Source organism: Tenrec ecaudatus, chromosome 1 (genome assembly GCF_050624435.1).
Source record: "Tenrec ecaudatus isolate mTenEca1 chromosome 1, mTenEca1.hap1, whole genome shotgun sequence".
Taxonomy (NCBI): Eukaryota; Metazoa; Chordata; class Mammalia; order Afrosoricida; family Tenrecidae; genus Tenrec; species Tenrec ecaudatus.
The window spans coordinates 223,229,799-223,246,188 of record NC_134530.1 but is presented as its reverse complement, the minus strand read 5'-3'; the positions used below and the strand labels follow the sequence as shown (position 1 = coordinate 223,246,188).

The following is a 16,390-nucleotide window of genomic DNA, read 5'->3' as shown; positions in this document are numbered from 1 at the left end:
TGTGTGAGAGGAACACAGGCTGGTAGGATTCGTGTCAGCACCCCAACCCATTGAAGCCAAGCTTGTAAAACTGAGGTACACACATGCAGACCAAAAGTCTCTGAGTGTGGAGAGTGAGGCTGTGCTCCCTCCATGTAGGATCTGAAGAGCACGCCAGTCTCCCTCTTGGGCCAGGTGATGTAGCAGCAGGCCTATTCCCTGTACGCTCCACAAATCATCTTCCTTGCGCCCACCATGAGGGGAATGGAGGACTCGATTCCTGGCTTCTCTGGCCAAAAGGATGGTTTCTCAAAACAAATTGAATAAAGCAAACTCTGGCTGTGGCCGCAAAAGACTTTTATTAGACGGCTATGCCAGATGGGTCACTCAGTTCACTTCGTTTGGTTGAATCACATTCCTTGGCCCTGAGGGAACTTGCATGTGAAGTTAGTGATCTTTGAGGATTCGGGGAGAAAGGAAAACGTGAGGAGAAAGGAGATGGGCACATTTTGACTTTGAGTAAATGACAGATATGCTCTGCAAATCATAGACTATAGTAACCTTGAGATCAGATCCAGGCAAGACTTTATAGACTTTTTAGTATAATTGCAGTTAAGAATATGGTTTCTGGATCAGATCCCAACTTAACCAGGTTCTAACTGGGTGAGCTGGAGAAGCGACTTAACTTCTCAGCGTAACTTTCTTCCTCAGTGGAATGGGATATGCTGTAGTTACCTGGAACTGCTGTACCAGAAGTAACCACCAAAGATGTCTTCCTTCACGGTTTAGAGAGCTAGATGTCCCAACTCAGTTACCTGCTTCAGGGGGAAGCCTTCCTTGGTCTGTTGGCGCTGGAAGGTCTGTTCCTTCTCAGTGCCTGTGAGCCTGGTGTTCCATTGAGATTCCCATGGGTCTTGGCATCCATCTGCTCCCGGGATTAGCAGGTTCCCAGTGCAGCCACACTAGTTCCACGGGATATAGTCCGCTCCCACTGTGCTTTTTGAGGTGGTAATCAGCTCCTTCTGCCCTGCTAGCCTCTCTCTGCTTTTAGCTCGTGGAAAATAGTTTCCCCAGGGAAACTCCTGGTATGTATTGGATGAGGGTTGGGACCTGAATGAAGGTGTTGCATCCCCTCTAATCCCTTTATAATGGATTGACTGATTGCATCATAGGGTGTGGCTACATCATTGTAACCGTCAAATCCCACTGTCACATAAGCACCAGAACACTGAGAAAAAGTGATACTCGCCGTGGGGGTGGGGGGCGGGGGGGGCACAACTTAAACCGTGACAAGGTAGAATACTACCCACTTAGTGGGTTGAGAAGAATGAAGGAGATAATAAGAGCAGCCCCTGGGTTAATAATGAGATTTGTTCCTACAGTTTAAGAATTCATAGGTAATAGAAACAGACACATATGATTTTATTTAGGTGTGCTTTTGTGGATTCCCCATTGGGCTATTAACCTCAAGGTCAGCGAGTCAGACCCACCTCCTCTGCCGGAGACAGTGACGTTCTCTGCTCCTGAAAAAGACCTCCAGCCTTGGACACGCTAGTGGAGCAGTCCCACTCGGTCCTGTGTGGTCAGTATCAGTCAGGGTTGGCAGCGGGGCTTTCTTTCAAGTGCGAGAAAAGGCTCAACCTTTCCAGTGATTTGCGAGCTGCACGTGCAGCAAGTGCAGGTGACCGTGGTGAAGAACTTGTTGTGAGCGTGCGTCAATCCAGGTATTTCAAGCTGAGGGCAGACTCAGAACATTAAACCAGGGATTTGAAACGGCACTCCCCCCTTCAAGCTGGCACTGACCGCCCTGCTTTGAATGTGTGTGGCTTTCCACAAGCCTGCTGTCAGCCCACTCTCCCGAGTCTCCCATTACAGGGCTGCAGCTTCTAATTGTAATTTTATTTTCATTCCTTGAAGGATCATCCAAACTGTAAAAATTCAGGCTTGCTTTGTTTCCTTTTAGTTAGCCATCACATAGCTGGAAGTTCTTTGAAGCCCTGCGTCAATGGGCTAATAGGAGTTACCCGTAAGTTTTGACATCCATAACTGAGGACTGCCTTTATATGGAAGTCTGACACGTGGATTATAGCTGTTAAAAATAAAGGGATGTTTGAATGCGTCAAAGAAATGATGAGCAAGTTCAAGTTTAAAGCTGGACAGGCCATGGATCTTGGACTTCTTGAATGTGATGCCTTTCAAAATAACAAACAGTACAAATTTGGGGAAACAGCAGAAGCCCTGCAACTAAATCCAGAAAAAAAACATCTTGCCTTCCATCTCTCTTCCAATGTTATCTATCTTTTTACAGTCCTCTGTAATCTAGTGACGGCATAACACTGAGCAACTGAATACTCGTGTATACACCTGTATGGGAATGCACAATGACTTTCTCCAAAATGTAATGATGTGGCTTCAGCTGGAGTAAAGGCAAATAGTAAAGGTGGAGTAAAGACAAGTGTTAAAGATGCTGATGGCAACCAGAACCCTGGATATATGTCCATCGCCATTGGATCCACAAGGCTTTGCCCCCACCCCGACCTGTGATCTTCCCTCAGTCTGCGTTATTGCATGCGACTGCACAGAGGTGGAGGAGAGCTTAAAGCGGATCCAGGGTCATAAAGGGGTGATTGGAACTATGGTGGTCAATGCAGAAAGGTGCATAACGGTTTTATGATCAGAAATGAAAATCGAGTCCCAAATATGAACTCTGACAGGCATCCCGATACAAACTACCTTGGACAACTCGGCCATTGTCCAGTGACTGAAGGCCAGGAGCACAGTCTGAGGCAGCAGCTCACAGAACAACTTCACCTTTCTCAGAATCCAGGCCAAGAAACAAGATCATGTTGCCCCAGATAAAGAGTACCTCCTGGTTGTCCCCCAGAATCCATGTGAATAGACCTGCTGTCCAGCGAGCCTGTCCTGTGGGGCTGGGCCGAGGGAAGCATCGTGCTCTTGAGCGAGGACCCCAGCTGGACGTCTCTCTAACTGATCTTCTGGAGTTTATTTCCTACTTTTACATTTAGATCATCCCTCATGTCCCACATCGAATGTATTACAGAACTGCCCCTCAGTTTTATACTAAACATACCCTGGTGTTGCACATTAAAAGAGGAAAAAAACATTTGAAGGCCATTGAATGGAAAGTTTTATTTACATGGAGTCCTTGGGTGGACAGAGGGTTAACCTGCTGTCTGCTCACTGAAAGGGGCCTCAGGAGAAAGCATGGTGAGCTCCTTCTGAAACATCAGCCATAGAAAACAATGGTGCGTAGTTCTCCGAATTGACTGGGTAACCAAGTGTGCATCTGGGAGGGAAAAAACGGTCACACAGCTCTTGTACAACATGTAAAAATAAATTCTAGGTAAAATAAGATCTTTTTCAAAAACAAAACTATAGAAGAAGTTTGAGGAGAACTCACATCTCGTGTTGCACTGGAGCCGCCCCTAATCAGGAGAGGGCGAGCACCAGTTCTAAAGTAAATGAAACCGTCCTTGACAATGCAAAAATTAAGACATGCTCAGCTAGCAGTTGATAGCTAGTGTAAGGAACGTCTGCATTTGTGAGAGGCCTTCTGCTTTTGTTCTGCATGTCCTTCTCCTCCCCTTTTGGGGAGCGGCTTCCATTTGTAATGCAAATAAACTGTTACATTTAAAATATTTCTCATGTACCAAACCTCATTTCTTATTCATGTAAGTAGTTTCTTAAAGGAGAATTTCTTGTGCTTTCTGGTGGGTAGTGGTATTAGCAACTGTGAAGTAGTGTTCTCTCCCTTTCTTTAGTGTTTCAACCAGTCATTTCACTTTCTTACCTTGTTCCGCTGGCTAGATTTTCCAAGAGGACATTGACTAAAAATGTCCTCTTAGAAGGGTGAATAGTAACCCTTCTAATGGCAGATATTAACTGAAACAGTTTTAATATTTTGTCTTTTAGAATGATATTATATATATTTCTGGTAAACAGTTAAAAAGTCATGTATATAGTATTTTATTTCTGGTTTTAGAAATAGATGTTTAGTTTTATCAAATACTTTTTCAGAACGTACTGATATTTTTTAACATTCCAGACTAAAGATACACATTAGATTACATTGTACTATAAATATGTTTGGGACAGTTTTGCCATAATCTTTATATTGCTTTTGCCTTGTCTTGCAAACCTTTTGCTATTTTGTTTCTGCTATACACTATAATGCCTTCTTATCTGGTCGAATATTCTCAGTTTATTTATGTATCGAATTTGACAGTAACTGTTAGAAACAATTCCTAGTGTGCAGAATGTAAAGGTGAAATGTACCATTTACATTCTCAAGTGAAAGGAATTGTTATTTTCTTTTTTGTGTTGTCTTTATAAAGTTTTGGTATCAATAATTAATATTTGCTTTATAAAAAAACTAAACAGTGAAGCCTTTAATCTCACCCCTCCCCATTCCTCTTCATAAGAGTTTGAATAACAGGGAGAAATTGCTCACAACACACTGTGGGTCTACTGTTCGCTGTGTGTGTGGATTATAATAATTTTTCATTGTGCTCTTTTTCCCATTGTGCTCTTTACTTATTGAGCCACTTAAGAATTTTTCTTGTGTAATACATTTTGGAAATGATGTTTTGCTATAAAAGGCATTCATGTTTCTTGAATCAGCAAGTTAAATTCTCTTACAATTTATTTCACTTACTAGTGTGTCTTTTCTTTGGTATCTCCATCTGTTGAACTCGTTAAAAGAATTTTATGATCTTTATAACGACAATAATTGGTAGGATTGTTGGACAAACGGTAAGTGGTAAGAGGATGGGGATGTAACTGTGGTTTTGCGTTTTCCCCGAGGAAATGGCCTTGCGCTCCCATATCCCTGTTTGCCTGCTTTGCTCTGGTCCTTCAGCCAATCTACCCCAAACTAGCTTGGTACTTTTATGTGTCATGATATTCATGTGCCTTTGAACTTTGTACTGTAATTCAGTTGCGTGGTCCATGAAAAACAAATAGAACCACACAGCCCAATCCCAGGATAGCCTGGGTTGAGATAGCGGTTAGATTGGTGTCTGGGTTCTTGATGACGTGCCTCTGATGCATTCCTTCAGCATCTTCAGCATCCTTTTCCCAAGCAAGAAATCACTCTTGGCTCCTTTCTCCGGTATTTTTGGTGTTTAGTTTGTGCTTCCTTTCTTTATTTTTGTTTTACTTTTTTTGAGTAAACCGCCTTTTTTTCTTGTCATGTGTCTCAGCCATGTGACTGTAGATCTGCTGCTGAGGGAAGGTGTAGAAAGGTTCATTTGTTAAAGAATCACACCACAGGATGCAGGAGGCTTCACAGAGTTCTTGGGAAAATGTCATTATTGCTGAATTCCATTTTCCACGAACGTTGTGAAGCTCCCTTGTAAGTATCATGTCGTTTAAAAGAAAATTATTAAATTTTATTTTTGTGTAAGTATATAAAAATAAATTTTTACCTTAGTAAGGGTATTGAAGAGGGTGAAGTTGTTATTTTTTCAACTGTACATTTCTGATCAGCATTGTATTTGGTTCCTTTCTTCCATGATTGAAGATTCCAAGCAAGTCGCCTTGGGTTGGGGGCATTTTATATAAATCAGATTATTTACTTTGGGGTATGTTACCTCTTTTTAAAACTTTACTTCAGTTTTCTTAACTTGGGACTTTTAAAAAATTAGCTATAAGTTTAAAAAAAATAGAGTTATTGACTCTTCACTCACATATCATACAATTCAATAGTCCAACCATAGCAAAAAGAGTTGTACAATCTTTACCATAATCAATTGTATTTTACCCTGTACTCATTGTTGTTTGTGTAATTTTTTCAATTTTGGCAAAAATATACACACCAAAACATTCACCAATTCAACAAGTTTTTACATGTCTGATTCAGTGCCGTTGCGGACACTCGTCCTGTGGTACATCCATTGTTGTTACTCCTCTCCAGCTGTTCCAACACCGTTAAAACGAACTCAGTACCCACACTGTTAAGTCTCTCTCTTACTCTTCAGCTTCCCGTTCGTTTTATAAAGTAAAGTACAATAAGCTTGATTTTCAAATTTCTTTTACTCTTTTAATAAATCAAACACCGTTTAAAAAGTGTATCTTATTTGGATACTCATTTTAAAGCAGACTCTTCAGACCGGTCGTTCTTACAGTTTAACTGGAAAGCGGTAATAAAATATTTGGGCAAGGACAAACAACTCTGCAGCTGTGGAGCTTAAATTTCTGTTATCACCATGCTATCATACTTTGAAAAATTTGTCTCTAATGGACAAATGCCATCAAGTATAAGCACTTAGGAATAGTTGTACTGAAGTGTTTTTTATTTAACGAATGTAGAGAACTGAGTTTAATAAACTACTGGATGGGGTTACAACTTAAATGGTTTGTCTGAAAGGTCTCAGAGTGAGGTTGAGACTTCTGATAATTTGGCTACTTTTATTCTTAACTTCCCTTGTGCTTCTTTTTAGTAAACAGAGAAATCAATTGTGCACTAGCTGGAGTGTGGAGGAGAAACAATATTACTAGACTGGGAGCTGTCAGCAGCTCTCAGCGTCTTGGTGTTAGGACTCTTTAGTCTCTCAGAAACTTTAAGACCCCAAAGATCTTTTGTTTGTGTGGGTTATAGCTCTCTCCGTGAAGTCACTTAGAAATTAAAATGGAGAGATTTAATATTTTTACTATTTAAAAGTATCCATGATAAATAAGCCCAATCATTACTTGTTTATTTACAAATAGCATATCTTTATGAAAAGTAACTATATTATAAAGCCAGCGAGGAGAGTTATATTATTTTATGTATTTTTTTCTTTTTATTTATTTATTTGTTTATTTGTTTTTCTTTTTCTACAAACCCTTGTGTCGAGGCTGACTTTCAATAGATCGCAGCGTATTTTATATTTTTACAAGTTTCCTTAATGTTCAAGGAGTTCAAGACAGAAGAGAATGTTTGGGAAGAGACTGTGGTAGAAACTGCATGGTACTGCGTGGTGTGATTGAACATGGAGTGGGATTCTAGCTCTATTGGCTCCCAGTAAGATGGTTTGGGGACATTGTTTTTCTCTTAATGTGTGCCTTCGTAGAAGTTGACCGATTCTCCCGTCCTCGGGAGCCTCTGTGTGCGTAAGGGGTGATGAGAGTGAGCAAGGCCACTGCCAGTTTAGAACTATGGTGAAAATAGGTCTGACTCCTTGGAGCCTCTGGAGGGACCACTGGCCCTGGTCCCACCTTGGCGAGCCCCTGCCGTGTGCAGTTAGAGAGCTGCCGGACCCCGCAGGAGGCGTGCGCCCCACCAACACTCTCTCTTTGCTTTCTTGCAGAATCCTTTGGGCAGAACTATCCAGAGGTAAGACCTGCATTGTCATGATTTTAGAGACTTCTCATTATCTAGTGTTTCCCCTTGAGAGAAAACTGTGTTCCGATCCTTGATTTTACCTTTAGAGGCATGAGGTGTGGTATATGTATTTTTTGGGTTATAATACAGAACTAAAGTGCTAAATTTTCAGTTGGGAGATAAAGTCGATAGGCACATTTTGCCTGGAAATGTTACCATAATTATTTAAACCTTGTAATTCACTTACCTTTACATTTTGTAATTTAAGAAAATTTTAAGTTACAGGATTTTATCTGCATGTTATATGTGTTCTACTTTTAAAAATATGTTATAACACTTAAGTATGTTTAAGTCATATTCACCCATAGCCATTATGGTTATTTTAAGTGTCTAGATATTGATATAAAATAATTTTAGTTCCTTAATGTATGCCTGACGGAAACCTGATGGCACCATCATTGAAGTGCTCAGCTGCCAACTAAAAGGTTGGCAGTTTGGATCCACCAGCATTCAGAGGTGGAAACACGGGGCAGGCTGCATCCAGAAAGATTTACAGCCCTGGCACCTCTACTCTGTCATCCAGGGACATGGCCATGCGCTGGGGTCTACTCAGCAGCAGTGGGCTTGGTTTTTAAAGGGTAATGTTGTGCATAAAGGTCATCCCAGGTTATTTAGTTATTTGTAGAGTAAATTCTAAGGCATTCTGATTTTTAGGGCAATAGGTATGATTTTTAAAATGACTTTTGTAATGTCCTTAACTGTCCTCCAATTAAAAATTAGAGTGAAAAGTTTTTACCAAGTTGTATAATAATATGAAATCTATCATACTTGATTCTAAATATCCTCTATTAACTTTTACAAATCTTTCTTCCTTTCGACTAGTTTAATAGGAATAAAAAGATGCATAGAGAGTATTTTGATATGCGTTGAATTTTAAACATAAGACAGGTAGCAACGATGATAGAGAACTTGTAAGATACCTGGCTATTCTGGTCATTATTCTGTTACTGTCTTGTGTTCGTTTTACTTTTCAGGAAGCTGATGGTACTTTGGACTGCATCAGCATGGCCCTGACTTGCACCTTCAACAGATGGGGCACGCTTCTTGCGGTGGGCTGTAACGATGGCCGAATTGTCATCTGGGATTTTTTGACAAGAGGCATAGCTAAAATAATTAGTGCACACATCCATCCAGTCTGTTCTTTGTGGTAAGGACTTCTTTTCATTTACATGTTAAATATGAGGTAGCGGAATAGGTTGTGATTGTATCTTTGCTAATCTCAATGTATCCATTTTAGTACTTAGCGGTTTAAGTCTTTAGGCAATAGTAGTCTGCTTTCTCATTGTTTACGTGTACCTTGAACCCACATGTGCCTGAAGCACCTCTGCAGGGAGAGCTACAGCATGTGGACACTGACCCCTTGAGAATATTACAGCAGCTGCGCTATGATTGCCATGAAGTAAAACCAAATCCATGGTCATTGAGTCAGAGCGACCCAGTGCATAGAGTAGAGCTGCTCCTGCAGGTCTGTCTCTACGCTGCACTTTTTTCTTTCTTTCTTTAAAAAAATTATTAATCATTTTTTGGGGGCTTGTACAACTCTTATCACAATCCATCCATCCATTGTGTCAAGCACATTTGTACATTTGGTGCCATCATCATTCTCAAAATATTTGCTTTCTGCTTGAGCCCTTGGTATCAGCTCCTCATTTTTTTATCCTCCCTCCTCACTGCCCCCTTCCTTATGGAATGTTGATAATTTATAACTTTTTTTTTCTTACCCACTCCCTTCACCCACTTTCTATTGTCCGTCCCCCAGGGAGTAGGTTATATGTAGAGCCCTGTAATCGGTTCCCCCTTTCCACCCCACCCTCCTGGTATCCCCACTCTCAGCACTGGTCCTAGAGGAATCATCTCTCCTGGAATCCCTGTGTTTCCAGTTCTCATTCTGTACCAGTGCACATCCTCCGGTGTAGCCAGATTTGTAAGGTAGAATTGGGATCATGATAGTGGAGGGGGAGGAAACATTTAGGAACTCGAGGAAAGTTGTATGTTTCATCATTGCTACACTGCACCCTGACTAGCTCATCTCCTCCCTTCTGTAAAGGGATGTCCAGTTGACTACAGATGGGTCTTGGGTCCCCAATCTGCACTCCCCCTCATTCACAATGATTTGATTTTTTGTTTTTTACGGCTAGACATTTTTATGGGACCAGAAAGCCTTATCTTGCTCTGCTGGAGCAGCTGGTGGGCTCAAACTGTGTAGCCTGTGGTTAGCAGCCCAACAAATAACCCACTACATGACCAAGGTTCATAAAAAAGATACATAGTTTTAAATTATGAAATATTATATGCTTATTTATGAAATTGTGAAAAATGCAGCAAAATAGGAAGAACAAAAATCTCTCATTGCCCCATCACCAAAATAATAAATACTTTACTCTGTTTTTATAGGTAACTTTTAAAAATCATAGCTTGTAATTATACTCTTCTCTATTTTATATATTGCTTCGCCTGCCCCCTTCCCCATCCCCTTACCCCTGCTCAGGTAGTTTTCCACTTACTTGTATAGTCTTCTAAAAGCTCTCAATTGACTTTATAATATACTTTCTGATCGATAAACTATAATTTATGTAACTGTCTTTTGTTTTCTGTTGCCTTTGTGGGTAACATTTTTTTCTTAGGTATTGTTTCATTCCTCAGACATTGAACATGCATTATTTACCAGGCCTCTAGTGGGCATTGGGGATACAAAAATAACGTGTTGTGATTAGTAGTGGGAGGGGGTGTGTGTACATATATCTAATAAGTTTGCAGTCCGACGTGAGAATTGTACTTGAGCTTCAGTGAAGCAGCAGCTGCGGAGCAGGAAGTGCTCAGTGATCAGGAAGGGAGACCCCACATGAAACCCGCTGCCCTCAAGTTGGTCTCAGCTCTAGGACAGAGTACAGCTGTCCTATGCGCTTCCAAGATCATAAGTCTTTACACATGGCTTGCCATGTGGCTGGTGGGTGGTGGTGGTTAGGAAAGGCCTCACAGATAAGATCATGTCTGACCTTGAACTTCTAAGGTGAGTAGGTAATTGCACAGAGGTGCTGTACAAGCAAAGGCCCATCAGCTTGGAGCACACGGCGATGGTGAACTAACTGCAGGTCGTTCAGTGGAGCTGGATTGTGCAGTGGGAGGTGTGAAGTGACAAGAGCCACAGGAACCCAAGACCCTGTCATGTTAGCCTCAAGTGGCTCTGGAAAACCATGGAGAGACTTCAGGGAGGAAAGGGGCAGGGTGAGCTGTTGGTTTTAGAAGGCGCTCCCGGGCAGGGAAGGCATGGAGGGGCTTGCAGTGTCTAAGCTAGAAACAAGGAGGAACTGAGCCCCGGCTACTTGCAGAGGGATGCTGCAGGGTGGGCAACTATAAGACCTGGTGGAAAATATAGGTGTCAGCTGTTGGAGGGTAAGAGTCATGAGGAAAGCAGAGATGTTCACTTTCAGGTTTCTGATTTGGGAGGAGATAGTCAACATAAGGTTTGGGAGGGGAAATAGTTTGAGATCCTGGGTATTTTGTCCACAGCCTTTTCTCATGGGCATCTTCTCTGCAGCATGGGTAAGTGCTGTGCACGCGTGGGCTTTGTCTGTCTCTCACAGCGGTGGCCCAGCTGTTAGCGTCCCTCGGGTGCAGTGGCCATTCGGGGCTTTGTTAGATGAGTGGGAGGCCTTCATGGGATAACCAAGGGCCCTTTGGTCTTTAAATTCTCACAGTAGAGTAGATGTCTAGAAATGCACTAAAAGAGAGAGATTTTCTTCTTTCTCTTGAATTTTTTTAATCACAAAAATTGTTAATTAAACAAGTTAACACATATGTGTGTAAAATAAAATCTGTGTGTTGTCCAAGTAGCCATACAGAATATGGGATATGCAGTATGTTTTTCATGTGTAAGATAACCTATGGCTTTTTGTCTGCGCATATCAAACATACATACACATATATTGGTTTTTAAACAAATATGAAGCTACATATCGGGGGTTCACAAGTTTGTGGGAAAATTCCATTGTCTTTTAACTCCATTTGCCACAAACTATTTGGAACCCTTTCATGCTATATATTTGTTCTGTACTTTGCTTTTCTACTTCATATTTAGTGGATGCTTTTATCTCCTGGTACCTAGAATTCTAGCTCATGATTTTGAATAGTTGTATATGTATAATATTGCATAGTATACAGGCTTCACAAATATTAATTGCCCTCTTATTTTTCTGGTATGCATAAGTATAGTTATTATAGTGACAATTAACAGTTACACACAGTTCCATTTTTCTTGGTTTAACCTTATTTAGACGCTATCTTTGTTGTGTAATTTTTGAACATAGTAGGGAGCAGAATATTTGATCTAGAGAAGGTTTGGGTAGGCAGGTTTGTTGCCTCTTAACTGTTTTAAGGTCTGGCTTGTGAGAGAGAGATTGAGCCAAGGAATAGAAGCAGGACTTGTAGAAGACGACAGATGTTGGAGAGGGAATATTAGGTCAGAGGAGGTGCCTGGGTTGGGATACAATGTCCAGAAAGAACTGTCAGTGGTACTGCCCCTGCCCAGACTTGTCCCCACGCTGGGAGTGCTACATAATACATTCAAGTACCAGATAGGGGCCAAGGGTAGAACTGAAGGATCTTTCAAGCCTTGGCACATCGGACTTAGTAAAGATAGACTTGTCTTATGTTAGCTGTAAGAAAGCTCCATCACTCCTAATTCTTGAATTGATAGAATTTGGAGTTGAAGAGTACATATATATTTTTAAATGGAGAACCCCTCTTAGTTTTAATTTGTTTATAATTAAAACCAATTATTTTCCCATCATAACAGTGATACTAGCTTATGAAAGAAGGAAAAAATATAAGTTAAAAGGGAAAATAGAATCAGAACTACCAGCAAATTGTGCTGGCGGACTGACAGGAGCAGCAACACAAGCCCTTCCACATTTCTCCTACTCCTAACTTGTCCCCTGCCATCTGTGCTTCCAATTTCATTGTTGGTTGTTGCTTCAGATCTCTAAGTAGCGTGTGCATATGGTTTTTTCTTGGTTTGTTTATTTCCCAAATTATCTATGCCCCTACTATTTTGTTACTTCATGCTGTATTTGGATCATGTTGTATTTGAATGTATTATGTAGCATTCCCAGGATGGGGATGAGAAGTATCTTCTTTTTGCCCTCCTGTCATTGAAATGTTGTGGGCAGCTGTGTGTGTGTGTGTGTGTGTGTGTGTGTGTGTGTGTGTTCGGGGGGTGGGGGCACATTGCTAAAGTTTCAGCATGTATAAGCTTTTTTCTGCAGGTCCCTCTAATTCCCTTTCTCAGCCTGAAAAGCATTTCCGAGCTTGTGAGAAGCGGGCGCAGGGCCCTTCAACATGCAGCAGACTTAAACATTTAGTAATCACTCTGTGTTCACCTTTTGTCTTCCTCTGGCCCTGAGTCCTGAATACATTTCTCTGGTTTCTGATACAAATAATTATCAATATTATTAAATGTCTATGCCAGGAACGGGGCAAGAGTTTATATATATATATCAATTCTAATTTTCTCAACTATCCTCCAAGGCTAGGTACTGTTTATTATCCTAATGTTACAGATGAACTTGGATCTCAGAAAGATTATGCAGCTTACCCAGGATCAGACAGCTAGAAAGGAGAGCATCTAGGCTTGAGGGTAAGCCTGACTCTGGAGGCCTGGATCTTAGTGAGTTATTACCTGTATCTTCAATAGGACCTCCTCTTCCTTTCACAATCAGGGTAGGTTTTTTGTTTTGTTTTCTGTTTGTTCCTTCCATTCCATTTTATTTCTCTGTTTTCTTTTTTCTGCCTTTGTGTGCTTCCTGGTGGTATTGGACTGCTAACTTTTAGGGCAACAGTTCAAAACCACCAGAGTTACATTCTTGGAAACTACAGGGGCAGGTCTGCCCTGTGCTATAGCCTCTCTGAACCAGACTTGACTCCGTGGAAGTGAGTTTGGCTTTAGTTTTGTGGGTCACTCACATGCATTTTAGACTTCCATCTCAATTTACCCATAGTATTTTTTAATCTGTTACTTGTGTGTGTGTGTGTGTGTGTGTGTGTGTGTGTAGTGAGGTTTATATGCATTATATTTATATATCCATAACTTGTTACCGTCGACTGTAACAAGTTAATCTTTTACCAGGATGAGTGAAATATTGAAATCTAACTTTATTCTGTGTCCATATGTCCTTCCCTGTCTTATATATTTCCTCTGAATAATATTTCCTTACATACGAGGGGGTATACCCCAAAAAAACTGGAATTGCTCTGGGCACAGTAGAGCTTTCCTAGTACGCATTTTTTCCTGCTAAGTGAGTGAGCATCCAGCAACTATGAGTTAGTGCACCCAGTGGTATCACCTGGAAAGGTTCTCTGGTCACAGTGAATTTTTTCGTAAAAGCAGTTTCAGTCAAACCTCCTTTTTTTTGTGATGGCTGATTTAAGAGAACAATGTGCGCTGTGAAATTTTGTTTCCTGCTCAGGGAAAAATGCCACAGAAACTTGTGATGTTGAACACAGTTTATAAAGATAGCATTATGGGGAAAGCTCAAGTGTATGAGTGATTTTCTTGTTTCAAAAACAATGAAATGTTGGTTGATGATAAACCTCATTCTGGATGTCCGTCAACTTCCCGAACAGACAAAAATGTTCACTTATAGTACATTTGAAGTTCACTCTACCAGATCAGACTGTTGATCAAGCTTTCCATGTAGAGGTTCTGAAAAGATTGTGTAACAGAGTGTGACCAAAAAGACCTGATTTGTGGCGCATGGGGGACTGCTTTTGCTACCATAACAACGCAGCCATCTCATTGTGCCAGTTTTTAGCAAAAACAGCATGTCTCTTACCCCATGCACCTTACTCACTTGACCTCATTCTGTGCTACTTCTTTTTGTTTCTGTGAACGAAGAGGGACATGAAAGCACAGCACTGTGATGACAGAAGAGGTGAAGAAAAAATGAGGTGCTGTCAGCCATCCAAACAGAAGAATTTGAAAATGTTTCCAAGAATGGAATTGCATATTTGACAAATATATTAAGTGTAATGGATAGTACTTTGAAGGTGATAAGTTTTTTTTTTAATTAAATACATGGCTTTGGGGGGGTGAACATTTCTGGGTTTTTTTTGGTACTCCCTCATATGAACATTTGAAAACCTTAGCAGTGTTATAATTTGTGCTTTAAGCTCCACATAGAATAGTCTACTGTTTGTACTTATTTTCACTCTTTACTCTTCTTTCCTTTCAGTGTTCTTAATTCCTTCTTCAGTATTTCCTTTCTGCCTCGAGAATTTCTTGTAGTGATTCTTTGGAGTGCGTCTCATGAGCAGCTCTCATCTGAGACTCGCTCAATCCTGAAGAATATGTTTGCTACATATAAAATGCAGGCTGGTTGACAGCTCTTTCCTTTCAGATCTGAAAACATGCCTCTTTCCAGCCTCCGTGGCTTCTGAGGAGAAATCCACGCTCATTCAGAGAGTTTTCCTTTAGATAAAGTGTCGTTTCTCGCTTGCTGCTTTCAAAATTCTTTGTCATTAGTATTTTGTGATCTCCAGCTAGCCTGCCTCCCTTTTCACAGTCCTTTTACGTGTGTTTCATGGCTTCCTCCTGGCTCAAGCTTGTTCATGTATGCCTGATAATGGCAAAATCAGGGCAGGCCAGCCGCGTAGATATGGGAATGTCCAAAAGATATCTGGAATGGGAAAAATTGTGGGTTGAAGTCCAGGGATGAGAGAGAGACAGAGACAGAGAGACACACAGAGAGAGAGAGAGAGAAAGAGAGAGAGAGAGAGACACACACACACACACACACAGACATAGTGAGCCCCTTCAGGGGCCTAATGCAGGGGGTTGGCTTATTGCCAGGACCGTGGAGAGCCACACACATCCAAAGCAGTGCAGGCGGCCTCCGTCTCTGAGCGGAGTATTTCTGACTCTGTCAGTCGAGAGACTTGGTTGCTCTTCAGTGCACTCTGCCCCTTCCATGGACCTGTGCTTCTCCATTCGACTGTGGCTCTGGCATACCCACACAGCACAGATTCGGGTCCGCCTCAGTGCTGCTAGGAGGAGCCCGTTAGCAGGCTTGGTTTGTTTTATAGGTAATGTCCAGGTGTTCAGCTGTTCTTTCAGCAGCAGGAGTAGGGAACCAGGGAACTTACTTCATCTTTCTGGAAGTGGATAGCTGATAAATATTTTACAATATTATTTTCCATGTGCAATATTTCAACTCAAATATAGCCCCATTTTTGGTGTGGTCACAAGTCTCCAATTTTATTAACAATCATTAACAAATGAGTCCTTCCTGGAGAGTGGGGAGGAGGGAGGAGAAGGAGGCAGGGGAAGGGAACAATGAGCAAACAACGCCATAAACGGGGATTAAAATCAATACCAACAAGGACATAGAGCTCCTGGGGATGTTGGAGCAACAGCAGTCTAGCTCAGAAGAATTACTAAGCGGCAGAAGAAGGGTAAGCGTGATGGTGGGGCAGGAGGAAGGTAAAAGGAAACAGGAACAATCTAGGAAGCAAGGGTATGGACAGAGGTATAAGCATATGTGTGTGTGTATGCAAATACATTAATTCATAAAACAGAGATAATGGCTTAGGTACATATGTTTATAAGACAATACACTGAGGGAGTGGAAAGGCCTCCCTGCTCAATGCAGAAGCACTTTGTTCTAACAGACTGGCATTCTGTGATGCTCACCCTCCCAGTACAGTCGCTGAAGACAAGATGGGTGCATAAGCAATGTGGTGAAGAAAGTGGATGGTGCCCAGCTATCAAAAGATACAGCAGCTGGGATCTTAAAAGCTTGAAGTTAAACAAGCAGCCATCTAGTTGAGAAGCACACCAGCTTGTGCGATAATGAGGTGTTGAAGGGACCTGGTAACCGGCATCAGAAGACCCAAAACAAACAAAACCATAGTTGAGAATTAGGGGGGTTGGTGCACAGACCCCAAACCCATCAGTAGACAATGGGACCTCCCCTCATAGAAGGATCACAAGGAAGGGATGAGTCACCAGGGTGCAGTAAAGCACCAATGAAA

At 41.4% G+C, this 16,390-nt stretch overlaps 1 protein-coding gene and 1 pseudogene across 3 annotated transcripts in view; both read left to right on the top strand.

Annotated features, from left to right (window-relative positions):
• The window catches only part of RBBP5 (RB binding protein 5, histone lysine methyltransferase complex subunit), a 47,462-nt gene that overhangs the window by 6,117 nt on the left and 24,955 nt on the right, over positions 1-16,390 (top strand). For all 3 annotated transcript variants that reach the window (XM_075529315.1, XM_075529304.1, XM_075529311.1), the window contains exons 2-3: positions 7,290-7,315; positions 8,338-8,510. In XM_075529315.1, coding sequence (XP_075385430.1) covers positions 7,290-7,315; positions 8,338-8,510 — 199 coding nt within the window. The remainder of the gene's footprint in view (positions 1-7,289; positions 7,316-8,337; positions 8,511-16,390) is intronic.
• LOC142429569 (dynein light chain roadblock-type 2 pseudogene) lies at positions 777-2,878 on the top strand (annotated as a pseudogene).